Source organism: Lampetra planeri, chromosome 44, assembly GCF_965212315.1.
Source record: "Lampetra planeri chromosome 44, kcLamPlan1.2.h2, whole genome shotgun sequence".
Classification (NCBI taxonomy): Eukaryota; Metazoa; Chordata; class Hyperoartia; order Petromyzontiformes; family Petromyzontidae; genus Lampetra; species Lampetra planeri.
Window position 1 is genome coordinate 6,860,674 of NC_136150.1, and position 26,975 is coordinate 6,887,648.

The following is a 26,975-nucleotide window of genomic DNA, read 5'->3' on the forward strand; positions in this document are numbered from 1 at the left end:
CAACCCATTCGTCAGGATGCATACGAGAACCACGTTGCAGGGAAATCAATCGCGGTTGTCCGAAGAACATTACTCGGCCCCGCCATACGGAATGTGGAATGTCCACCGACCGGCCTGGATAAAGCGGGGAGGGGGAGGTGGGTTGCTTCAAACGCCCGACGAGCACGCATCGATGCTCGTCGTTTGATCGGGCTGAGCTGACGAAGAGCTCACTTCGAAACTTCGCCCACCGTATTCTTAGCGCGAGAGAGCAGCGCTGCAAGTAGGAGCGTGCGGGCAACACACGCTAAGTGTGCGGTGCGGGCAAGCCTCAATGCACGGCTCACCCCCCCCCACCCACTCCCCACCCTCTCGTGTGTCAAGCGGCAGGCGGTACCACGGCCGCCTGCTCCCACCCCCTGGCTCACTCACGAGCAAGCGGCCTCCAGAGGACACGCCGCAGTGGATGGAGGGGAGGAGTGGAGTTGAGACGTGGGTGGGTGGCTTCTTGTGTGAGTGGGTGGGGTGGGGTGGGTAAGGATTCGCGCAGCGAGCTCGGGAAGTTGCGAGTGCGAGTTGGCCGGGACACAACAACAACAACAAATCGTCAAACGGAGAAATCGCCGCCGCCGCCGCCGGACTCATCGGCACTTGCATAGGCAGACAAGACAGCCGCAGCAGCAGCAACAACAACAGCAGCAGCAGTAGCCCCGATACAGCCACCCACTCCTCCTCCTCCAATGCCGGCTGAAGAGCGCCCTCGGCCCGTCCGGCCGTGAGAAAAGTTGCGCAAACTCTTGCGGGCTGTCAAGTGTGAAGTTCCATCTTCGGCCCCCGTCGCCGCCGCCGCCGCCTCTTCTTCTTCGTCTTCGTCATCCTCCTCCGCTGGGGTAGAGGTGTCTCCCTCCCTCCCTCCTCCCTCCCTCCATCCTCCCTCTACTCATCCTCCCCGCTCGCCATGGCGAGGAGAGCGCGGGGAGACTGTGGCCAGCGCCGCGGAGTGCGTTGGACGATGGTGCCGCCGCTGCTGCTGTTGCTGCTGCTGGTGGTGCTGGTGACGATGGGGGTGGTGGTGGGGGTGGTGCACGCGTGCCCGGAGTCGTGCCGCTGCAGGGACGCGCACGCGGACTGCGCTGCTGGGGGGCTGCCGCTCTCAGTGACGAAGCTCATGCAGCAGCTCCCGGCGGGGACAGAGCACGTGTGAGTGGGGGGGGGGCAGGTTGGTGGGGGGGCAGGTTGGTGGTGGTGGGGGGGGGGCTGCCACACGTGTACACACACTTGCCATGTGGACTCTGGTAGCAGCATCATTCGTGTTGTATACTCTGCTGGAAAGATCCCAATCAGACTACTGTATGTGTGTGTTTACACTGCAGGAGAAATCCGATGAGCTATGAAGCTCTTTCTCACATGTCCAGTAGGGACGGGTCAAGGCGTTACAACAGCAAACAGTTCAAAAAGCACGAGAGGAGTGAAAAGTCTAGGAAAGGTAAACACACCACTTTTTTTAAAAGTGCATGAAACTATATTTTTTATCTTACCAGGTAAAGCTCACTGAACTATTCGCTTCTTCTTGCAAGAAGCGACTTGCCTACAGATGATAACTCAACCAAGTTGGGAGGGGTGGGGGGCAACTCTATCGTGGGGGGTTTATGGGGAGGTGGGAGGGGGGGGCTATGTACGCATGTTGATGTACATGATTACACACAGGTGCTTAGAAGGTGGGGGGGGTGTCCAAGGTGGTTGGATCTATGCTTGGCCAGTGTGGTCAATGCTCGCCACGATATCGATTAAGATGCGTCCCTACCTATACTGCGCTTGTGTGTCCACCGCTCCACGTGAACTCTGTAAAACACTATTGCTCACTCCACATTATGTTGACGGTTGGAGTACACCATAGTCTGGGGTCGAACGATTAATCGATTTCAAATCGAAACGCGCAATTTGAAACAATGCGATTAGCAATCGTAAAAGGCAGCGATTTTAAAAGTCCTATTACTTTGTTATTGGAATTGTTTTTTTTGTATTATTATTATAATTTTATTTAACTTAACAATTGTTCTATGCTTGATTGTTCCATTTCAATTAAAACCTTATAATAAATACATGTTGGAAGCAATTCATACCTTTTAAGTTCTCATCCATGCATTAGAATATATAGAGCAGTTAATATTTTGATGGTATCATGTGGTAATGCTCCATCACATGTTTTAAATCTATTACACACTGAATATTGAACTGAAGCTTGACTTAAACAAATTTAATCGCAAATCAAATCTCAATCGGAATATCTGTCAGAAAAATCGCTATTCGATATTTACCCCAAATCGTTCAGCCCTAGACTCTACTACAACATGCGCCTGCTCTTAAGAAGAGTACGTTGATACAGCACGTGTGCGCATATCATCATCATCATCGTTCGCTGTGATCTGTCTGCTTACCGATCCAGTGACCAGTGATACACACGTGGTGTGTTAAACGGTTGGGGCTATCCGTTGGCAGAAACACGACACCATATCAGTGGGGGGGCTCTTGTATATACCTCGGACAATTATTGAACGCGGATCAATGGAAATGCAATGCACGGGTGCATTGACTGACCAAAGTATACATACGCTTTCTAGTCCGACACTCTGCCACTGTATTAATTAGCAGAGGTGTGGACTCGAGTCATGTGACTTGGACTCGAGTCAGACTCGAGTCATGAATTTGATGACTTGCGACTCGACTTGGACTTGCATAACAATGACTTTGTCCCACCTATGAGATGTGGACTCGAGTCATGTGACTTGGACTCGAGTCAGACTCGAGTCATGAATTTGATGACTTGCGACTCGACTTGGACTTGCAAAACAATGACTTTGTCCCACCTCTGTTAATTAGTCGTACACAATGCCTGTCATGAGATCGTGAACGCGTGCACTACATATACCGCGTACACAAATCATGTTTGTGATTCGCATGCATAACTGCTCACATACGGAATTCACACCCACACACCTATTAAAATACAACAATATACTGTGCTATTCGGTGATTCTGCATCGGCGGTATAGTGCACTAGCACATATATAACAAAGCAAGCATAACACGAAGGCTTTCGCGACTAATATAGTAGCCATAAGCGGGGGGGTTTTGGGTCAGATCGCGTCAATATAAATGCGTCGTTAAACCCGCCACAAATTTGGCCGTCGCCTGATGATGCCGCTTGCAATCACTGGTGAAACGTCGTACTCGAATTGTAAATATCGTGGGTTTATTCTACAACACAACCGGTGTGCTGTACTCGTAACGAATTAGCGTGTTTGGTTTACGTGACAAACCGTGCTAATTGGCTGTGTCGGGTGGTGGCGGGTTTAACGACACATTTATATTTACACAATCTTGCCCCCCCCCAACACAACCTCTTATGGATAACCAATGTTTGTTTTGTGATCAAGGCATTTATCTGTTGAGTTAACTCGCAACTGACTTAGGAGCTGTAAGCAAGAGATGGTAACTTCTCACACTCGCTCGAGTTGGAGCCCACTTGGACTTGTTTTTATTAGCGGCATGCATTTTTAGATTTATACGAGTGCAGTGCACACACACACACACATAGTTTAACAATGCATAAACCTATTTTAGGTATCCACTGTATGTTGAACTTCTTTCACACCGTACGTAGCCAATCGCACAAATCATAGGTGCGGGGGAAGGACAACAAACTCGTAGCATTGATACATATTCACATTCATAACTTAAAATAGACATTTCTTATGACACAGTAATAGAATACACACATGATAATGTATATATATGTCTTTAATGTTACGCACACTCAGACAACAACAATACTTGATGAAGAAAATGCCCAGGGACTTCCTAATACTCTGACAAATTCACTCAAACACTTGTTATTAACGGAGCTTAAACACACACATTGGATACAGCACGGATTATTGAAGCCATCAGCTAGCAGCAATCGGAGCAACAAAGCAGCAATTCATATTATCACGTGGCAGCTGTTCGGGTGAGAGATGGGAACCCAGACTCATGATCGAGATAGGATATTAAAGTTATTGAAAGAATGTAATGCAGATATCGAGAAGGGCAAAAAAAACATCCATTTAGGCCCAGGAATCGGACATCTTTCGTCTTTAAAAGAGAAATTTCCAGCAGATGTCACACTTTAAGGAGTAAACTGCACGTTATGGACCAGATGATATACACACTGGATATATATATTCATCATTACTGAGGACGTCATCAGAGAAGTGGGGTTAACTGGTGAAACACAGCTCTCAGGCTGGTTTACAACATGTTTTACACGCCTGAAATGCCTCAAAATTACGGAACGATGTCACATTAATTCTTCTGTTCCAAAAAAAGTATTTCAAAACCAACACAGTATCAGCATAATAGTGCGACACACAAGCACGTGTTGTATGATTAGTACCATTAACGATAACTCACCATCAGATACCCATAATAGCATTCTTAATAGGAGTAATCAATGAGAGGTCATAGGATCATTGTAGTGCTTAAACAAGAAATTGTGTTTTTATTATTGATTGCAGGAATCAAAATAACATCTAAATAATTAATAACAGGAATACAAAGATACATCCCCATGTAGCCTTAATTAGACTATTGGGTCAAGTGCTATTTTGGAGCGCACATGAATGCCAGTGCTGATGTTTATACATTGCACCAGGTACTCATTTAAGACTGAGTTGACCTAGGGGAGGCCCAGGACCGGTTTAAAGATTTGCCACTGTTATTGGACAATGAGTGGGAATTGAACTCGGGTCTGCAGGTTCATAGCACTACGTTATAATCCAAGCCTAATGAAAAATAATCCGAAAATGCTTTTACTAATACATCACTACATTAGTAATAACTGTAAAGCATTGGGGAAAAAAACTAATTTGAGAAAGAGTAATATCTTATTAATACGATATTTGAAAACTTAAAAAAATGTGTAATAAATACGTAATTGAGCCAAAAGTATCAGTCATAGAGTATAATGAAGTCATAAATCACTTTATATGACGATCATAGTTCAAATATTTACTTTAATTCTAGTTAGCCTCTTAAGAACATTATAACAATAATATGGACGCAGTGCAGGCTAACGCATTATGAGATACCACGTTTGCTAAATTCGTTAATTTTTGCATTTACCGATAACCTAATGCAAAGAGCGCTCAAAACGGTTACCGGTTTGCCGCACGTACAGAAATATCTAGATCAATAAAACGCACACATGTACACATGTTTTAATCGAAGACGGAAGGGAGATGCAGCAGTGTTAACGGTCAAATAGCTCATCGAACTTACGATCCAGATGTCGCTGGTTCGATTCCATCTCCTGGCAACGACCTCCAAATGTATCTGTGAGAATGTATTATTGTACTTTACAATTTGTTTCTATTGTATGTACTCTCAGGGGTTCATGTAATAATAATAATTCATATTTATAATGCGAATTTCATCCAAGGATCCCAATGTTTGTTGAAGTTCTTTCGCACCGCGCCGTACGTAGCCAACCAAATGCAGCGGCCACTTGTACATTTAATCCATCGTTATGAAAGGGAATCCATACTTGAATCTAGACGTTGACCGTGGCACGTGACAATTCATAGAATCGCCAGAGGGGAGGAGGTGCAGATCGTTTGAAACCCTTAATCGGTGCACCCCGATCTCGCATCTACACGTGTGGCAAGCAAGGTCACGGCAGGTTGATTCGCTGATCAGGTACCTTGAGTGGGACAAAGACAAAGGTCCCCTGTATAGCCTTAACAGGCTGTTGGGACAAGTGCTGTTAGCGAGCACCTATGAAGGCCAGAACGGCACACGAGGAGGTGGGTGGCCAAGCACCACGCCCGGCCGCCTTTGTCTCTCCAGTGGCGATGTTTTTCCGCACCGCACCAGGTTCTCATTTGAGGCTGAGTCGACCTAGGGGAGTCCCATGACCGGTTCAGATAATCGTCACTGGTGTTTGCCGCGAGCGGGAATCGAACTCGGGTCGCTAACCGCTACACTACCGCTGGGACACACACACAGACGTGTGTTGTAAATCAAGCCTCTTTCTCAGTCTGCACTGTTTTCTCAGTTGGAGATGCATGGGTTGCCGGTGTTGCTATTGCTCCGTTTGCCGATTGCTCTAGAGCAGTGGTCCTTAACTTTGACTGCAGCCTGCACCCCCTTGGTTCTCAATCGTAAAACAAAAAAAGTAGCGTGTTAATACAGAGGGTTTGATGAAACAAAGTAGTTGTACTTACGTGCCCGTCCTTCATTTGTGTTTTCGATTATTTGCCTTCTAAAAAAATCTGGACATGTCTCGCACCCCCCAGGGGATGCGTGCACCCCAGGTTAAGAACAACTGGGATAGAGGCCTTTCCGTGTTTGGGCTCCCCGTTTGCTCTCTTTGCTGTGGACAGATCTTACAATTAAATGCCACGGCAGAGCCCATGGTTATGTTGCTGCACGCGTGTGCTGTGGCAAGCGTGAAGTTCGCCACCGAAACCTTTTTGAGAAACCACCTCCCCACGTGATGAAAAAAAAGGCACGCACGTACACAAGAGACAGTTCCCGTGGTGTCTTTCACCTCCCAAAGTGTGACCTTCATGCGATGGTCTTCTGGGTTTTATACGGGGCCATTTAGTAAAATGCGAACGTCCAACAACGATTGTGGCGATTATTTGTTAAAACGTCAGGTTTAAAAATAAATAACTAAATGCAGTTCTTGATTTGAAGCTTTCGTGACTGCAGGAATCCATACTCTTTGGTTCATTCGGTAAAGTCACTACGTGCAGTTTTCTTGTTCTTAATTACAAAGTATTAAAATGATGCTTAAGAAATTTAAAGCAAATGCACGAATAATAGTAATACGGCATATGTAAACAAATTAACAGATCTGTTAAGGGGCCTTTAACAGATGCACGAGTATGTCGGAGAAGATATCTTGAGCTTTAGCTTGCATTTAATAAGCGAGTTGGATAATTAAGTACGCTATCGACAGTGAGACGAAAGTTGTCCTCGACACAGTGAGAGATGACACTTTGCTGGTGCAAGTGGTATGCAATTGGGTTCCTGAGCACCATCGTGGAGAGGTAATTGGTTGTTTTTATTGATATAGCTATTATCAAGCTATTACTTATGTAGGTGGATCTACCAACGTGCAAATAACGTTGAAAAAAAATAGGCAGACGATGATTTCGTCGGCCAGGTGGCTCTGCTGTTGAGCAAGCTGCTCGCAACTGGGAAAGTTGCAAGGTCAAACCCCGGGTGGTGATCCACTCATTGAACATCCCTCCGGAGTGAATACAATCAGAACCACGCAGTGGGGAGGTGGACGGTGGTTGTCCTATGGATAGACTCACCCTCACTATAAGGTCGTGGAATGTCCATCACGGGACGAGCACGCTCTCAATGATCATTTGACTTAGGTAGTAGGTGGGGCGCTGTGGTGTTGAGATGTTAACTACCTCGCCTGGTTTACAGGTATACAGGATGTCGTGGGTTCGATCCCGACTCTGACGCCTGCTGTATATTTGGAGTTTGCATGTCTTCTGTATATTTGGAGTTTGCGTGTCTTTCTCACCCCGTGGTCGCGTGGATTTTTCTCCGGGTCCTCCGGTTTTTCCTCTCCACGTTTAGAATCAACATCACGCGTTTAGAGTATCTGGCTGCTATAAGTTTCCACATGAGCTGTCATTTGTGATAGCCAGGTCGCGTCTGAAAAAAAGAGCTCTATATAGTTCAGTGGGCCTTACCTGCTAAAATAAAATAAAACATGTTTGTTAGTTTTAATATGTGATTAGAGTCTTCAGAAATTGGTTAGCAGCTGAGCAAATCGTACGTGTGGGTAAGGAATGATAGTTTTAGACCAGTGGCGCAAAACAAGAGAATACAACTTGCATCGCATTGGACATTTGCTGTACAGTGCTCCGAGTCAGCTGGTCAGCGATGGGGGGGTGGGTACAATCGTCGTAGATGAGCTCAGACAGCCAAGTCGGAGTGAGGCCACGGAGGATATTGAAGACAATGGGGGGCTTAAGCAGGTGATGCACATTTGTATGGAAGGCCAGGTCTCGGGGATTGGTATAATCTGTGGGGTGCCTTTTGCAGCTCCGAATCAGGAATCCAACTGCAGTGTTTGTGGACCACTGAACTTTGGCAATCCATGGATTGAAGGAGATTTCGATTTTCGATCAAGCTAATTACATCACTGGGTTGGTGACATGAACCCAAGGCTCTTCAAGGGTCTCGCTTCGCGGCTTTCGACAATATCATTGGCAAAGTAAAGAGCACACGCCTCGTGATTATTTTCGATAAGCGGTGAACATCCAAAAAAGCCAACAATGATTTGTAATGCGTCATTACATTGATGTGTAATGCGTCATTACAAATAGTTTTGGGTGTGTGTGCTGCTCTTAAAACGCGGGTTACAAAACGTATGGTTTGACGTTGTTCACCGAGATATTTTTTTGTTCTCCGACATCTAGGAAAATGGCTCTTTTTAAATATTTTATATTAAGTTCACTTGCTTGCGCGCTTACGACTGTGCAAATATTTCGGTCGTTTTTTAACCCACTTCCCGTGATCCAATCGAGCTGACATTTTGCACACAGACTCGTTGTGCGTGACAATTTATTTTCGTGAAAATTGTTTTTAAAAAAATTCCACTTTTTAGGAATTTTTTTTTTCATATTTAATTTAAAATACCAATGTGATAAAAATGAAACTCTTACTCAAGAAAAACAGAAATGAATAATAAAATAAAACCGATGCCACGCATATAAAGGATTTATAGTGAAAAACTTTGTTTTTACGGGTTAATTTTTTGTTATTTCGGTTGCAGACCCCTTGGTTCCAGCAACTCGGATACACACGCACAAAATGTCGCGCATGACTCTCAGCCTGCATTGGCAGCGTACTGTGAGCTCCCACGACGGGGCTTAATACGCGACTCGTGTCTTTAAAGATTATACACCTTGGGAGTATTTTTGGCAATGTGGACTTGCAACCATTGTGTGTGTGCGCGCGCGCGTGTGTGTGTGCAGAACAATGGTTATTGTTTAAGGCAATCGTTTAATTGTCGACGCATTCTTATACTTATTTTATTTTCGTTACCGTCATCCCTTGCGGTCACAATTTGGCGTGAGTACACGTCAAGCGTTTGTGGATTTGGGTTCAGCAGGTAAATATAAAAGGTGGCCCTGTGTCTTGAGCTGCGGTTCTTAAACTTTACTGCAGCCTTGCACCCCTTTGGTGCTCAATCGTTAAAATGTGTTTGTTTATGTTAATAACTACATCGGGTTTGATGAAACAAAGTAAAGTTGTACTTACGTGCCCTTGCTTCATTTGTCTTTTAAATTATGTACCTTCTAAAGAAATCTAGGGGTTAATTAATTGGGGCGGGTGGGGGGAGGGTCATAAGACATCTGGACCACGCCGTATCGCAGAGTTTCCCGAACTCCAGTCCACGTGACCTACCACGTTTTGTCTTTCCGCATTTACCAATTTACCCCTCCCCGTTCAAATACAAACGAACCCGTTCCGCGCCGCCGCACGCGCCCGATGATTGTCAAACTCGTCCCACGTGTCGCGCCAATGCACTTCACGCTCGCTGCCCGCATGAATAGAGCCGCTTGGCATTGAGGATCGAGATTATTTTAGCGTGCATGTGGGCACACGTGCTGCGCTTTGTGCGCGTGTACACACGTGTTCCACGGAACGCAGACAGCCTTAATTGCCATAAACAGCTGGATAAGCCCAGACTCTTTGCGTGTGCTGCACTCTATTTAATTGTTTAGGCAATGAAGGGCCACAATACACAAGCACCAATTGGCTTTTAATTGTTGTGGCTTTTCCGAGGCTAATTAACTTGGATTAGCACCCAAAGATATCAAGTGTTTTTGCGCTTTAATTCTGTGGTTATTAAATGCTTGACCTGCTTGACCCGTCCACGTAACATCTGTGCCATGACAACCACGCCACAGTGTTTGAATGTTGTAACCTCGTGTAACTGGAGCTTAAAAAGAACCACTTCAGTATATATATATTTTTTCAGTGAAAGCAAGAGTTGTGTGGCTTTCAATTAGAGGGCATTGACTGACAAAATAAAGTAGTAACTCTTATGTCATTCACCAGATGTGTTTGGATACGCACCACAATGGCGACTCGATAACGATAAGATGTGACTTTTTACATCTAAATATTGTGCACAGCTTTAATGGTTACTCCACCTGGGAGAGCATGTGTGGGTGGTACACAATAATAATTATGGGTAAATCGGAGTTGGCTGGGTGATTCATGGATCTATTGCACATTACTGAGCCACCTTCGTTCAAGTCGCATTTTGACATCCTGGGCTCCCATCTCAGATGAAAGCCTTGTTCCCTTAGTGCAGTGACTTTAATAAGGCAGGTAGGTGAATTTACAGCATGCCTGTCGCGGTTTTGCAGAGCCTCTCCCATGGGGTTTCTGGTTGTGCCGTGTGTTGTTTCGACACGGTGTCCGACGTTTCGCTTCCAGAAATGTTTAGTTTTAATACATAGAAATTATGTACGTGTTGTACGGTATTCATATAGAATAGAAAGAGGGCTGTTGCAGATTTTCCTCGATATATACTTTCTGGGACATTGTGTTTGAGCCATTGCTTAGAGGAACAATTCATTGACTTTGTTGTTCTTGAACAACATTTGGCATTACTACACTAGACAGCCGCGGTTTTCTGGTACATCTATTAAACATAATCAACGTTTTTGGGTTTAGATCGCGTTATTTATAAATGTGTCTTAACCCTCCACCACCCGACACGGCCAATCAGTAAAAAAGTGTCACGTTGACAAAAGACAAATAGTTCACTGCTTTAGCCCACCGGTGTGTTGAAGCGTGAAACCACAACATTTACAATTTGAGGCGATTGCCCGATGATGCTGGATGCAATTACCAGCGAAACGTCGTACTCAAATTGTAAATGTTGTGGTTTCACGCTTCAACACACCGGTGGGCTAAAGCAGTGAACTATTTGTCTTTTGTCAACGTGACACTTTTTTACTGATTGGCCGCGTCGGGTGGTGGAGGGTTATGACACATTTATAAATAACGCGATCTAAACCCAAAAACGTTGATTATGAATAATATTGGTCGCGAAAGCATACGTGTTAAACTGATCTATTAAACACTCGCCGAGGCTGGCAGGCCGCACGAGAGGTGACGTGGCGAGCACCACGCCCGACCGCCTTTGTCTCCCCGGCGCTATGGTGCACGAATCGTTCCAGGTACTTGCTTGTGACCGATTCTACCTCGTGACGGCACAGGGACAGGTTTATACACCGCTGGCTGCTGCCATCAAGGGGTGGGGAATTGAACTCTGGTCGCCAGGGTTGGAGCGCAGCGTGTGAATCGCCGTGCCACCTTTCACCGCGGGTTCACATACACGCGCCACACAATTGGGCAAATATTGTTTGGTTCTTTCGGTAAAGTCACGTAGGTATAAAATGAATTAATCACGACGTTTCGGGTGCAACACAAGTGCCTGTCATCAGGACTGATTAATTATTTTGTTTTATACCCACGTGACTTTACCGAAAGAACTAAAGAGTATGGATTCCTGCAGTCACGAAAACTTCAAATCTGGATTGAATTGGGCAAATCTTGGCCCACGGATTTCTACATTTTAGGGAAATAATTTTGGTGATACTGCTGCTGCTGCTGCCGCTATGTTGGCTATGTGGTGCACAAGCACAAGTACCATCAAAAAATGCAACACGTTCTTCAGTGACGTTGCCTTCAATTAAATACAAAATAGTAAAGCAACGCTTTGGGAAATGGCCTTAGTTCACACCACAGAGATGCGCGAGCGGTAGAGTGGATAAGTTGGAGATGGAACTTTATATACTTTCGGGAGGCTGATAAGATTTACATGATTTACATTTTTTTTATCCCGATTAACTGTTTTTTTGCATAACCCATTGTGTGATGCTGCAGTCTATGTATACAGAGGCTCCCATATAAATTACCCGAATATTGCTTTCGCGCTTTTTACGCGTATGAGTTAAGCACCGCGTGGAGCTGAGTCATACCCTAATTGATTTTGTTGAATAAAAACTAAAGTTAATTGTAGTAATTCTAATTTGAATTTGGATTAAAGAGACTTGGGGTGCCACGTGAATGCATCGGCTCATCGTTGTTACAGTAGTTTGAGTCATATCACGTGGTGAATGCTAATCGTTGACCGTGCCATAGCTGCACGAGTGTGGCACGCTCTTGCTATGTTCTTGTTTAATGGTAAACCATGAAACGGGAGGATGAGGTTCAGAGGGTGCCTGGCGGAACCCATGTGGACTAGAGTTGTGTTTTATAATCGCCTTGCGTTAAGAATAAGAATCTTTATTTATAATGGAGGAATCCGATGCGCTCCTTTTCACAGATGTTCAGTGTGGACAGGTCAGGAAGTTACAACAAACAATACAAAAACAAAGTATAGGAAAGGTAAACACATCACTAAACTCCCCCCCCCCCCCCCCCCCTTAAAACGAAACGACTTTTTTTGTTATTGTATCTGGTAAAGGCCACTGAACTCTTGACTTATTTTTCAGAAGTGACGTGGCCATCACGTATTATAGCTCGGCGAAGTGGCTTCTCACGCGTGAAAAGGGGGGCTGTTATGCAGCAGTATTTCAAACACAACACACAGTTATTTATGCATTAAAAACAACCTTTCTGAATGATAGAAGTGGCAATTATGCCAGTTGGTTTTTTCCCCCAAAGGATATTATGTACACATACACATTTTTTCTGTTTTTATTCAAAACATTGTGATTTGACTGTATATTTTGAGAAAATGACTACTGCCAAAATTGCTTAATTCTGTAATAAACCCACTCGTCTTGTAAACCTAACAGAAGCTTGATTACAGAATATTCTTTGGCAGGAACGTTGGTGGGGGAAAAATAACTTAACTCCATCAACAACGGGTCAGTATCAGGTTTTGTTCAAACGGTACACTTAATTTCAGTTGGATACCAACAAGGTCCAAAAAGTTCTGGTCATGAAACTGGGTAAACCTTGGAGCGATATGTTACCTTCAGCTGAACGTTGAATGTACCCAGTTAAAAATATATATATATTTGAAATATCTTGAAAAAATAAAAATAAATCCCACGTAAGGCGCATATCCTGCACCATTTTGTGTATCGCAGTTGTCAAACGGTGCAGGTTGCATGTCCGAGCACTGTGTGTGTTTGCGAGCTGGCTTATCATAGGAGCTCGGTTCAATTCCAATCGCCCGCCTGTTCATTTTACGGGGAATTTCTAAAGCATGCCACCTGCTACACGGTGCTATGTAAAAAAAAAACTCCGTCTAAATGTTACCAGTGCCAAGGTCATTGTTACTGTATGTCAGTGTTACACAGCGGCTCAGAGCCCAAATGTAGAATTATCCGCAACTAAATTTCAAAAAGGCAAATAACCACCGCTAAAGAAGTGTTGCATAGTTATTTATCCTCGCATTACAAATTATAAAATGCTATTTCAATTGGCTTAGATTGTGAGAGCCAGGCGTCTCTCAGAGTCTCACTTTGTTTGATGAAGACATTTTTTATTGAACCCTACTCGTTTGCATACTCGGTCTTGTACACAGGTTACACATTCCTTGATGAAGCAATGAAACATAACAACATTCCCTTTAAAGGTTTGCAGAATTGTTGTTATAAACACACATCATCATCGTCATCAGCCACTGCTAGTTGAAGACCTGCCCAAACCGTCACTATCGCTAACGATTATGTCAAATGACAATCTACCCAACACCTGGGCACGAGCTGACTTCATTGCTCCATCTCCGAGGTGGATCTTGTCAGACAAGTTCCATCCCTTGGCTGTTGCCGCATCATTATCCTTGACCACCAGACACCATCCCTCTGAGCCCCGCGTATCCTGCGAGACGTTAACTACCTCGCCTGGTTATACGGGAAGTACCTGGGTTCGATCCCGACCCTGACGCCTGTATATTTTAATTTTGCATGTCTCTCTCACCCGTGGATGTGTGGATTTTTCTCCGGGTCCTCTGCGTTGTTCCCTCCATGTTTAAAATCGATGTGCGTTTAGAGTATTGGGCTGCTTTCAATTCCCACGTGATAAGCAACTTCGTTGAGCGATCATTCGTGGCCAGGTCGCTTCTGAAATGGAGCAACATAGCTCAGTAGGCCTTATCTGGTGAAATAAAAAAAAAGTTAGGTTTAGTTATATATTTTTCAAACAATATGAATTATGCCATGGACCTGTATAAATACTACAAACTGTGTGGATTTTTTTCAATCGAGAGAAAACAATAATCCAGGTTTCAGTGGTTCACAGGCGCTCTGGTTTGGTGAGCGAGAGTTAAAGTGCATAGGGGTGCGTTTACGCCCCTTTTATGGAGATGTTTAATGCAAACAGAGCTTGTTTCTGGACCTGTGGCAACATTTGGGGGGGGGGGAGGGGGTAGCTGCTAACACGGCGCGTGAGAGCCAGGCCTCTCTCAGAGTCTCACTTTGTTGTTTGAACCCGGAATGTCTCGTTGCACGTGAACTTGTATTTACAAAAGGCATGTGTGCTTACCTTACAAGAGACTAAAAAAATGTACAAGTCTGGTCTTTGACCCAACTCGGCCAGTTTTGTGCCGCCTTTTCTGACGTTTTATTTTAGACTTTATTCCTCGTGCATCTGTGTGGGTTTTTTTGCTCCATTCTGAAACCGCCCCCACCCCCCCCCACGATGAGGAATTATTAAAAAAAAGCCTCCGCTTTAATAAAAAAAAGCTACAAAAATGTTTGAATGTCACCGAAGATGTGATCTTATCTGCAGATGATACATGGCACATGAGTTATACACCCGTACTGTGACGTAGTGTGGTGTTGTGATTTAATGTTTCACGTCATTCATTTGGTAGTGAAACAGATTAGTTGCTGCTGCGTAGGTGGTGGTGTACAAGCACAAATATCAACAATAAAAAACGTCAAGATATTCATCAATAACACTGTGACCTCAAATAGAAAACACACACACGCACATATATAACAGATGCCGTTTGGGGAAATGGTCCTTCGTAGCACATTCATGTGGCAGTGTTATTGACCAATGTGTTTTTTGTTATTCATTAGTTGGTGAATTAGCTGACGTTAGTTCACGGACACAGTTTGCATTGCTTCATAGCTGCCGACCTCATTCATTTGCGCTGACCTTTTCAGCAAGGTACCTCTGTGGAGAGAACGCGTGCGTCAGTGGTAATGGAATCCACGCAATACAATGGAGATGTGAAATGGAAAAAGTGAATGTCGTCTGTTCAACTTCATTAAGCGCCAAGCCACCGGGGAGTTGCCGGGAGATGAGTGGGAACGATGCCAGGCCATCCACACGTGGATTTCGATAATCACGTGCTGATGAAAATCAAATCAGTGTTCCGTTACCAGTACGCCTATCGATGTGTTATTAATTTGCCGTTACTAAAGCATTTTGTTTAGCGGTGAAAGTTTCACGATGGAGCATATTTTATGCAGTTATCCCCTTTAAAAAAAATCGTTCCGTGAAATTTTCAGTGGAATCCACCATAGTAACATTGTCAATATGTGTTTTTTTTTTTAAACGCACTGATCTCGACACGAGGACTTTGTAACGTGAGTTTGCGGACCAAATTACCCTGAAAACGCCCAATCACATTGGGCACTGAAAGTCAAGCAGGGTTGAGCTTAGGGGCTGAAATGGGCGAGCCCAGTGGGGCTTAGCAGGTGAAACGGCCGTGCTGAGCGTCGTCTCTTCCACACCGCGAACACTCATTTATAATTGAATTGGCCAAACATCAAAAATTGTTGGACCCTCATCAACAAGAGCCCGGAGACAACTCGGCGACATTTTCCTTTGTTAAGTGATTGGCATTTTTCCACGTGACGTATTCGGGCTTTGCACTATCTTTTATTTCGTTGAAGACAAATGGTACAGAGATCACTGGAAATAGGCAACGGTATCCTTAAAATAAAATAGGTGATCATTTGTATGAAGTAGCTTATTTTTTTAGAATGTACTGTGCATTGTATTGATTCTAGATTTGAAGACAATTTCACCTGAAGACGGAAGCTTGTGTTGCCTCCGAAACGTCGTGATTTTTTTTTAAATTAATTTTAATTAGATTTTTTACCTACGTGACTTTACCGAAAGAACTAAGAGTATACATTGTATTGATGTTTAAACATTGTATATGATCGGACTATCGGCAATCCTACCTAATACCACACAGTAGCCATCAATGTCGGGCCACAGGCATCGCGAGAGTGGATATGAAGCGTGCCTATCTCTCGAGCATTGCTTTATTCGGATGCAGCAGCGGATCGGCGTTACGCAAAACCTTTTCCCGAAACAAAATTAATTGGATTTGAGTCTGCTATCGCAGTAACGCGGTGCAGCTCAAGGGAGATACTTATTGTTTCTTTGTCACGCACTCGCGTGAGTTTGGGGGGGGGGGGGCCCCTTGAGGCCTTCTTTGAATTTAAGACAGTTTCAAATGGGGCAGCGACATGTTCACGCTCAACTCTGACATTTTAAATGTGCGCTGCGATTTGATGGGAATGAAGAGCCTCATAGTTCCCACTGTGTGCCAGCTGCCTCCGTAGCCAGAATGAGCTCTCTTTTTGGCTCGAGTGGGTGAACTTTTATGGGGTTTTAACTCTCTGATTGATTAGGGTTGCTGCTTTACAAGATATGGTATAAATGTTGAACGTTTAAAAGTTAGAACGAGTGCTGCTTTAACAGTTGCTCACATTCGATCGCACATGTGCGCGTGATGAGTGGCAGTGTTGGCACGCTGTCCTGCGAACCTGATGTAACGAGTTCGATTGACGCTCACGGTCAACACCAGTGGTCATTATCTGAACCGGTTCTGGGTCTCCTCTAGGTCGACTCAGCAACGACGAGAAGCTGGTGCGGTGTGTAAACATCGCCACTCACCCCCTTGTGTGCTGTCGGCCTTCGTAGGTGCTACTCGATACCAGCACTGGCCTCAACAGACTGTTAAGGCTCTGCGGGGGATCTTTGTCTTGTGAGTGACAGCAGACAGACAGGACGTATATATTTCCACAATACTGTACTATTTATAACCGGGAGAAATGGCGTAGGTGCCCTGTTAGGAGTATTGCCGGCCTGATTGCAGTGTTGGAAAAAAGTTGCACCTCTGCCAACTTTATAACAACAACAAAATGTCAAATTGGGAAGATAAAAGTATTAGATTTGGTCTTCCTCCGAAAAACTATTGCGCACCTCCGATTGGCACGGTTGGCTATGTACGGTGCGAAAGAAGTTCAACATACACACTTCCATATGATGGAAAGTTACGAGTTTGGTGGTTGAGCGGTGGCACTGCAGTGTAGGGCACTGCACTATGAACACTGATAACCTCAGCTCCATTTCCGACCATGTCGATAGAACAATCTGAATTGGTTGTGCACTCCCCTTCGCCATTGCGCATGGACCGGCGTGGTGAAGTATGGTACAAAACCTCCACAACAGCATGGCGTGTGAAGGCCTTCGTCACGCTGTGATTAGACCAAGGCCTGTATTCTAATATTGTCGATATGAATTAGGACTATCTTTGCCATGTTGTATGCGTATGTATTTATGTTGAACTTCTTTCGCACCGTACACAAGACAACCGTGCTAAATCGGAGTTGCGAAATTGTTACATGTTATACTTATATATAATTGTAAGTTAACAGAAATACTGTATAATGTAATTAATGGCATGTTTTTTTTTTTACAATTTTCATTAGTATTTCCAAAAGTGAGTGGCACGATTTCAAGCCAGTGCATTGGCATGCTATTGAAACGATTTCAGTGCTGTGTAATGTCTGTTGGTCTAATGAAATGACACCAGTGGTACAGTACCTGGTGCCATTCCTACATAAATAAGATGGCTTTTGAAGGGAGCCCAGCTGGCATGGATGGGAGCACTAGGGATTTCTCACTGCCAACCTGTCTGGCATGAGTTCTTGGCAGGCTTGTCAGACCAAAAAACACAACTTGTCCCATCATTTTGAGGAAGTGCAAAGCCCTCCGTAATTGCGTATAGATACTGCATTTCATAAATACGTTTTGGCACTTGTACGATTGGACTCGATACGAACCCGCAGCATACAAAAGGGGGTGCCCCTTTTTTGAATTCGTACATTTTAACGAAAATTTACGAGTTCAGTTTGAAAACAAAATCACTCTGCCACCTTTGTTATTTTGAGCGTACCGGAGTAACATTTGCCTCTCGTTTCGTTTCTTTATCTTCCAACGAGTCAGAGTTTGTTAGTATCAATATTAGGGAAGCATGTGTTTGTCTTGAAAAATATTCAAACGGAATCTTGGAAAACTGATGGGTAGCTGTCAGGGGAGATAAAATATATCCATTTGAACGTCGGCTCAAAGCCACGAGCACAAATTCGTGCTGCCCCAACGGGCGAGTGAGCGAGCGTTCTGCCGTGAGATCGAACCGGCAAGTCTCCGGATTGCAGCCCCCCCCCTGAGAGTGGGTCAGACGATGGTGCCCCCCCTACCCCCGCAGCGCCGTGCCCTATCCTGAATTTAACTTGAACCGTCCCAGAGTTTGTCGAGGCCCTAAGGGGGCCATCCATTGAGTACGTACTCATTGGAGGGGGGAGTGGTTAACTCAAATGCGTACGCTTGCGTATGGGGGAGTTTACTGACAATTTACGTACGCATAGGAAACGGAGGGGGGGGGGGTGGATGGTGGTGAAGCCTCGATAATAATTTGTCTACATTGGCCTTCAAATGAGCCACAGTTGAGTTTCTTCAGCTGTCAGACAACAAGTCCTGCCGGGAGAAGTGGGACTGTGGGAGAGGTGTCACTCGTGTGCCACCGTTCCCCTGACTGCAGCTAGCACACAGCTCAGCAAAATATGTGGCCGAGGCACGCGAACGTAATTCTTTAATGCAGCCGGCGGTGGCCTATCTGTTTGCTTAAACACGTTAATATTATTAATCCTTGATCGTTTCTACGCGGATTAAACATCGGCCGTGCTATAGAATTCAGGGGTGGGGGGGGGGTGTAAAAAGTGCGCGTGTGTACAGGGAGGGGGTGGGGGGCTAGGGGGGGTCAAGTATTGACAGATTTTCCCGTAACGCACTAAATGGATGGCCCCTTTACGCGCGATGAAGTGTGCTGAGGTTGTTGTGCAGTGGTAGGCGACTTTCGCAATCCCCCCGCGCCACGTTCCATTCCGGGAAGGCGCTCACAGCTGCCCTGTGTGGCCGTCTCGCGGAGGCCAGCGCCGATAAATAGATATTCGACTGTATCTCGTGATACGTCCTGCTAAATATACACACACACACCACACGCGCGCATCGTGAAATGCGCCGCTCCACTTTCCAAGTAAAGCCGTCCCCCAGGGGAGCGTGTTACCCAGCAACGTCTGTGCACTTGCCCCTACAGTCTGTTAAGGCTATACGGGGGACCTTTGTCTTTGTGTGCGTCTGCGGGGAGCGGTGGCGTAGCGGTCAGCGCGCTGCGCTACGAACCTGGCGACCCGGGTTCGATTCCCGCTCGCGGCCAACACCCAGTGACGATTATCTGAACACGGTCCTGGGCCTCCCCTAGGTCAACTCAGCCTCAAATGAGTATCTGGTGCGGCGTGGAAACATCGTCACTAGTAGCTGGCCACCCACCCCCCTCGTGTGCCGTGCCGGCCTTTATAGGTGCTCGCTCACAGCACTTGCCCCAACAGTCGTCTGGTAAAGATATACGGGGATCTTTGTTTTCGTGTGTGTTTGTCCGCATGCGATGATGCACTCGGTCGTCCACAAATGCCAGTTATGCTCACAATTCGTGCGCAGGATCGCGTGTTTTCGCAGGTTGCACGATTGTGCATTTGCAGAAGCATGTTGCAAAAGTTGTACAAAGTACGCAGGCAGTTCAGTTAAATCGCGTGTGCATCGCATGCTATTGACACCTATGCTGAGAAAGCACATTTGTTTTTTGTACAGCAGGTGGGTGGCGGCTTTCGCCCGATTATTCATTTACTTAGTTAAACAAATAATTAATTTCTTGGACTTTTCTACGGCAGTCGTCAGCTGCCCCGCTGTCTGCCTGTGGCGGTGCTAACCACTAACATAATATCGCAATGTTTAACCAGCTTACGAATTCGACGAAGGCCAAAGTCAAGACCGGTCAGAGTTTCTCTCTGCTCAAACAAGCAATGCCTTCCCCTCGGTGGCCTCAAGCCAGTGGGTGAACATGTCGCGTTTCAATCGCGGGGACATGTCTCTCTACGTGATGACCACTGCACCCGCAACAAGGTGGTACTCACTTTATCAACCCTTCCGGGATGATCGGCTGAAACTATTGATCTGAACTTGTTAGCTCTTCCGATTGTAAGTGCACGGCACCGACCACAGGACCCGCCAGCAGGATTAATAAGCACATTCCTGGGGAGGGAGCTGGTAGGAACGTTGGGTTGCTCGGTCAATGGCCAGGGTCAACGGCGGCGTGGTGTATTCCGCAAATATGCCCGACTGTGAGGGCGGGCACAAGCCGGCGTGAGTAGGTTAAACGTTGAGTTTTATAAGGGCACCACGGGGTGACCAGCCCCTCCCCACCCAGCCCCACCCCTCCCACCCCCACCCAGCCCCACCCTCCCCACCCAGCCCCTCCCCACCCAGCCTCACCCAGACCCTCCCTGCACGACGGACACAATAATCCCCTGTGGGCTGGTGGAAGCAGTGGGTTCCTACCAGTATAATACACTTAGAAAGATCATGTTGAGAAGCAGCAGTCAAGAGGATAGGTGGTCCAGTGTGTCGTTTCACCGCTGGGCAAGACACATTGCAGGGTCCTCGGAGGCTAAGCACTCGCTGACACCGCTCTGCCATCCACTTAACGCAATTGACCCCTCGTTAGCCTGCGTAGGGCAAATGCTGATGATGCTGAGATAAATCCCGATTTTTTTGCATTTGCGGAATGACATTTCTAAGCATTTTTTAATAATGTTTCCCAAGCTAGAAACCCGAACATTCAAACAATCAAGTCAGCAATCAATGAAATATTTTGAGCACTGTTATCGTTGGATCTCGCCGAATTGTAAAAGTGCTCCATGAGGCTTACATTTTATTTTTAATTTAATCTTTGATCATTGTGGCGAGCAAAACCCAGTGGAGACAGTGAGTCGATTGCCATTATGCGTTTACTTTTTTCAATCCATGAATATCAAACTAACTTTTTTTTACTTTGACTAGGCCTATAAGGCCAATACATTCTGGTTATAATTAGTCTGCTTTTCGGAATGCAGGAGAAAAATAGTAAAAGAAATGCCCAAGAGCATTTGTACACTAATGAATCTCGACAAAAATGCGGTTAATTTGCATTTGCCAAGATTAAATTACTCGCTAAGCTTCGAGGTTAATACTGTATATAGTTACCTGGAAATTACGTGCTCACGTCTCTCCCCTTTCTCGACATTAGTACAACTTGGGCTGCGCTGTCTTCGCAAATAAAAAGATTAAGTCGAATTTTAATGAAGTATTTTTAAGGCGGTGGAGCGGTGGTGCGGTGGTTAGCGCGCTGCACTTTGAACCCTGAGTTTGGTTCCTAGCCACTGCTCACATCAGTGGCGAGTGGCAGCTTCTCCCCGCCTCAACATATTCTACTAACCAGCATGGTGAACTATATGATCACACGATGCAATGTTTTACGTTCAAGGCGTACGCAACATTCCACTTAGAATACATATTGACGGACTAGTGCTTAGTGGAATTTATTACGTTGACTTTACATAGGAAGACTCCACTCATCTGAGGAATAGGTTCTGTGAAATATCCACAGATTGTTACTGAGTTATGGATAATAGGACTCAGTCACGGATAATAGGAGTCATGGATAATAGGAGTCATGGATAATAGGATCAATGGATAAGTTGAGTTGTATGTTTGTTTTTTAAGAGTGGGTATAAAGAGACAAGCTCTTCCTCGCAGGTATTTATTTAATTGCCTAATAAAACTTTGACAAGGCCATGTTAATTGTAATGAAAATGTTAGTAGGTTGGATAACATTGCCAATTTCCAGCGTGTAAGGGGGGGCTGTTAACGGTGTGTTTCATAGCACGCAATATCCAATAAAGAACCGTATACGCCTGCCTTGACAACAACGCAACCTCGCTTGATCGCGCCACATTCTAAGTCTAAATACTCCGCGTGTAAAATGCAAGCGCAAAAAAAAATAACAGATGCTCTGCTTGAACGCTCGCCAGCATGCAGCTCGCTCGTTTAATCTGGCGACTTTTAAACCGAAATGAAAGAAGCAAAGGGGAAAATAAACTTCAACGCTAATTGCATTCCAGTGAAGGACAGTTTTTTTTTGGTGCGCTTGCTCTTCGATGCATTTCGGTGCCTTGCCTGCAGAGGAGGAGGAGGGCTGGATGAGTCGGTCTAACGAACGACACGCGATACGCTGCGTGTGGGCCCTGTTAGGCAGCTGTGCACTCGGTGAGGAGAGAGGTTCGGGGCTGTCCTCGGGGTGAAATCACGTCAACGTAGCCCTGAACCCAAGGCGTCCGCTCAAATGTCCCCGTTTTTTTTGCCGAAACGATAATCGTAACGCGCCTTCCGTATTCGAGGCGCAACACTTTTTTATTAATGTTTCACGAGCGTGGCACAAGTTCCCTTTTTATTATTGTTATTATTGTTGTACATTTGTTAAGGAACTTTTTAAAAATAATCGATGACCCCTTTTGCCCAAATGAGCAGTGTTGTGTTGTACTTATCCATTGACGATCTAGATAAAATTATAGAAATTACTCGTTCCTTTGGCGGTGACCGGTTTGTCTAAAGATAGGAGGCATGGATAACAGGAGTCAGTGTCGGCTTGTACCTGACCCGAGGTGTTTAGTCGGACATTGGACAGCCTCTTTGTCTGCCAGTCCGAGTCACCCTCGGGGAAGACAGTCGCGTAGCTAAATGGGGTTTTACTCGGGGAAAGAGATTCTGAATCGTCAAGCGAGCATAAACCACCATCACGCGAACTCCGGTCATCCTCGCAGCGGCGGATTTTGGCTCGACCATCGAACAGCGACGGTCACCGCGTCCCCACCTTTGAGGTGTGCTTCTGCGGCCGTCTGGAACGCTCTTCCGACATTAAGAAGCCACAGCGGGTGATCTAGATTGGAAACTCATTTCTTTAGAGCAGCTTTTTTTTGCGTTTAGTTTGTTGTCCTTCACCCGCACCTCCGACGAGCACGGTTGGCTAACGTATGGTGTGAAAGAAGTTCAACATAACGCATAGAAAGAGCATCACATCCTCCTTGTTGGCGTGAGGCCTGCGGTAAGCGCTGTGCAAAGTTCATATTTGTATACTAGCCAGCTGGTTGCAATGATCACAAGTGGCATGAAGTGATGCTTTATATTTTATTTTCCTTCCCAACCTAATTGAAACCAATTCCTCTGTATCTCTTGAGGGCACTCAGCCGATTGACGACTGCCGTTCGTTATTCCGAAGTATTCCGCGTAAGATGACCTTTCGTGGGCTTTTCATGAAAATTATTTAGGCACTTTTAACCGGCGGCGTGTCCAGCTATCCCTGAAATCCGCCTAGACTAAGAGCTGTTTTGACAATTTTAGAACAGGAATGGAGATACCAATGTGGAACCATTTGTTTCCTTGACAGTTGAAGGATGGCAGCTGTTTATCTGCAGTCTGCAATTGCCCGATTGGCTTTTGAGGAAAAAAAGTGGCAGGTGTCAAAAAAGGTATTCAGTTGAGGGATGTTCTTGTTTCTTCACTGAAACGACACTTTAATACGCGCCTGCGTATTGAGTCAATTTGAGCGTAACACTTTGCGTTCGTGTTTAACGAGTTGACGCAAGTTAACTTTTGTTGAATCGCACATTTTACTTGGGAAACTTTTAAGAGAAATCGGTGACCCTTTGCCCCAACGAGCAGTGTTGTGTTGTACTCATCCGTTGCCGAACCTTACGATAGAGGACAGATAGGATTGATTTTCACAAGTGTGCTGCATAATTACACTGTCATTTTTTTTATTCAGCCACGGTGCAATGATTACCGCAACGCATTTGAAATTCAGTTGAAACAGTGGGACAAGTTTATTCAATCTTCCCGCCTCTGTTCACTCATCAGGTCGCATGTGGTAGAGCAAAGTGTGGAGTCCTCCCACCTCTTCCAAGACGTCTGGCCAGTGTGGAAGAGTAGGCCAAGTACCCTCTAGCAAGGCTTTCTAGAGCTCCATCTGGTGGAGGCCCTTCCAACAGTCGCAGCAAAAAATTGCAGGGCTGCACTTTAATCTCATTGCAATGTAAATTCAAAAGAAATACAAATCACTGGAATACCGTATAACCTCATTTTTATCGTTTGATAATATAAGACGGGTAAACATCAAATAAATACGTCACACGGGAATATGCTTCATCGGCCGTAGCCCGCTTGCAGACGTTTTCGTCGTGACGTTGACTTTCGTTCTCGAGGTGCGTCGGCATTGTTTAAATCCCTCGGGACGAGGGGGGTGGGTGACGGTGGGCGGGAGCTGTTACGCCATTCCGCTTGGAGAGATAATATTAGAAAGTCCTTGGTTGCTTCCTCTCCCGTGGCCGGCTGGTAGCAGTGGGATGCCGCGCGTGATTTATCAGCGCGTTCATCGCACTCGACTTTCAACTGCGCCGGGCGCTAACGCTAACGCTAGCGGAGAAAGAGAGAGAGAGAGAAAAAAGGAAACGATCGATTCCGCGGGCGGGCCGCGAAGCGCCCGTTGCTCCGTAACGTTCGACAGGAACGGCGGGATCGATCCACGATGGAAAACGATACGACACGGTCACGGCGATAAAGGAGGGCCTCCCGACGGGTGACGGCTTCGCTCATCCTTGTAAGCGGCGGGGTAACGGGGCCCTCTGGAGCGAACGTTTTGAGCCAATCAGCCCGCTTCCGTTGGCGGGTGTCGCCTCTGTATGCGTGTGCGTGTGCGCGTTGAACTTCTTTCGCGCATCGTACGTAGCCAACCGTGCTAATCGGAGGTTGCTTTACCGCCGCGATGTAGGTTTGAGTTGCGAACGGGGAGGATCGATTTAAACGCCCCCGTGGCCTCGGCCGGCTATTCGTCCACGGGATCTTTTAAGTTTGACGATTGTCCCGATCCGTGGAGCTTGTCCAGCGCATGCTTTCTCACGTGCAGAGCGGTTCGAGAATTGCGTTCGTGGAACTTAATCGCATAGCGCCATCAAGTCTGGGATGCTGATGAGCAATCGCAGCGGCAGCCAACACAGCCACGTTGATGTTTTGCCGACGATCATCTTTTCGTGGGTATTTTTGCCAAATGATTCATTGCCCTTGACTTTGGAAACTGATTGAGCACCTAAGCTCACAGGTGGGATTTTTTTTCTTCGTTTCTCTTCACATCTAGAGACAATATCATTGTTTTACACCACGATCGAGCCAACGGAACGTTTGTTCGGAGCACCTGACTTGGCGATTCGATGGGTCGTATCAGAGCAGACCTCTGCGGAGTCTTTGCCTTGCGCGCCGGCGAAACAGCAGGGCCCTGAAGAAAGAGGCTCGCTGCACGATTCACGATGGACCTGCGAACGCTTTTGTAAAAAGAAAAAAAACGGCTGGAAATTCTCGGGCTGTGAATAATTTGTCGGGGAGCATACGCCATCTCCGTTTGTTCAATCGGATTTATGCCGCTGCCACGCCGTTTGTTTCCATGCTGGTGTGAAGCCGGGGGAGTCCGATGTCCCAAACGGCACGCGTCAATCGCGACCCGGCTTTCCTTGACCCGAACCCAATGGTCGCCGCGCCGTCACACGTCCGCGCTCGTTTCAACGCGGGTCCCGCGTCGATTGGTACGGCGGTGCTCGGAGGATGCGAAAAACTGAAAATGTTGACAAGTAAAAACAGTACAATAGAACAACACATATACTCCCCCCCCCCCCGCCTGCCTCTGATGAGTCCGGTTTGCCAGATATCATCCAAGCCCCTGGTAATGCGATCCAGAACGTCAGGATGTTGCAATGTAAGGAGAGGATGTGGAATAATTTTTTATTTATTATTAAAGAACACACACAACGCGTTTATTTTGTTTAACCGGCTGCGAACTCAAGAGAGCAGGATAGTCACATTTGCGAGAGCGTCTTGCCGATGATTGCTGGGCATCGTCCCAACTGAGTGATTTGTGGTTTCATTTGACAAGTTGGCTCCCTGATGCCGCCACACAGTGGCCTAACTCTTGCGAATGGCATCAGGGGATCTGGAGTATTATCACTGTGTAACACGATTTTTCTACTCTTTGGTTCTTTAGGTAAAGTCACGTAAGTATAAAATTAAAGAAAACACTTTTTAATAAAAACAATTTATTTTGGATTACTTTTTTTATTTAAAAATTTTATTTTAAAAAGTTATTTTATTTTATACCTACGTGACTTTACCGAAAGAACCAAAGAGTATGGAACATTGCAGTCACAAAAACTTAAGATCTAAACCCGATTTTTGTTCCTGGGTAGTAAATGTTATTTCCTAATTGCTTAGTTCAGAAAATGTATAATATTCCCCACAAACTTTGCTTCTGTGTCCAGGACTTTACGTGAAGGAATGACACAAATGCACACCACTTTTTCTCATTGAAAATAGGTACATTTCAAAATATCACTGTCCTGGTCACAAAAGCAATGTTTGTGGGAAATAATAGCCATTTTCTGTACTTTTGAGGCATAAGCAATTAGGAAATAACACTTACTACCCAGGAACAAAATAAAACAATTTTTTTGTTCCACAGTCTTCTGATTATGATGCAGCCATGTAATGTATGCATGTACATAGCCAACCATGCTAATTGAACATCCAAAAGCACTTCTAAATAAATCAGTTTGTCAATCTAGACGATGATTTAAAAGTGCATAGCTCCAGTGGCTTCCTAATATCGAACGGAAGAGCGTTCCAGACGGCCACAGGAGCCCATTTGCAACTCGCGGCGAACGGAG

The 26,975-nt window shown here is 45.6% G+C and overlaps 1 protein-coding gene across 1 annotated transcript in view; it reads left to right on the forward strand.

The window, feature by feature from the left end:
• The first annotated feature begins 510 nt into the window (after positions 1-510).
• The window catches only part of LOC144732885 (leucine-rich repeats and immunoglobulin-like domains protein 3), a 115,919-nt gene continuing 89,454 nt past the window's right edge, over positions 511-26,975 (forward strand). The window contains exon 1 of the mRNA XM_078614547.1: positions 511-1,179. Within this exon, the coding sequence (XP_078470673.1) occupies positions 938-1,179 (242 nt within the window). The 5' untranslated portion in view covers positions 511-937. The remainder of the gene's footprint in view (positions 1,180-26,975) is intronic.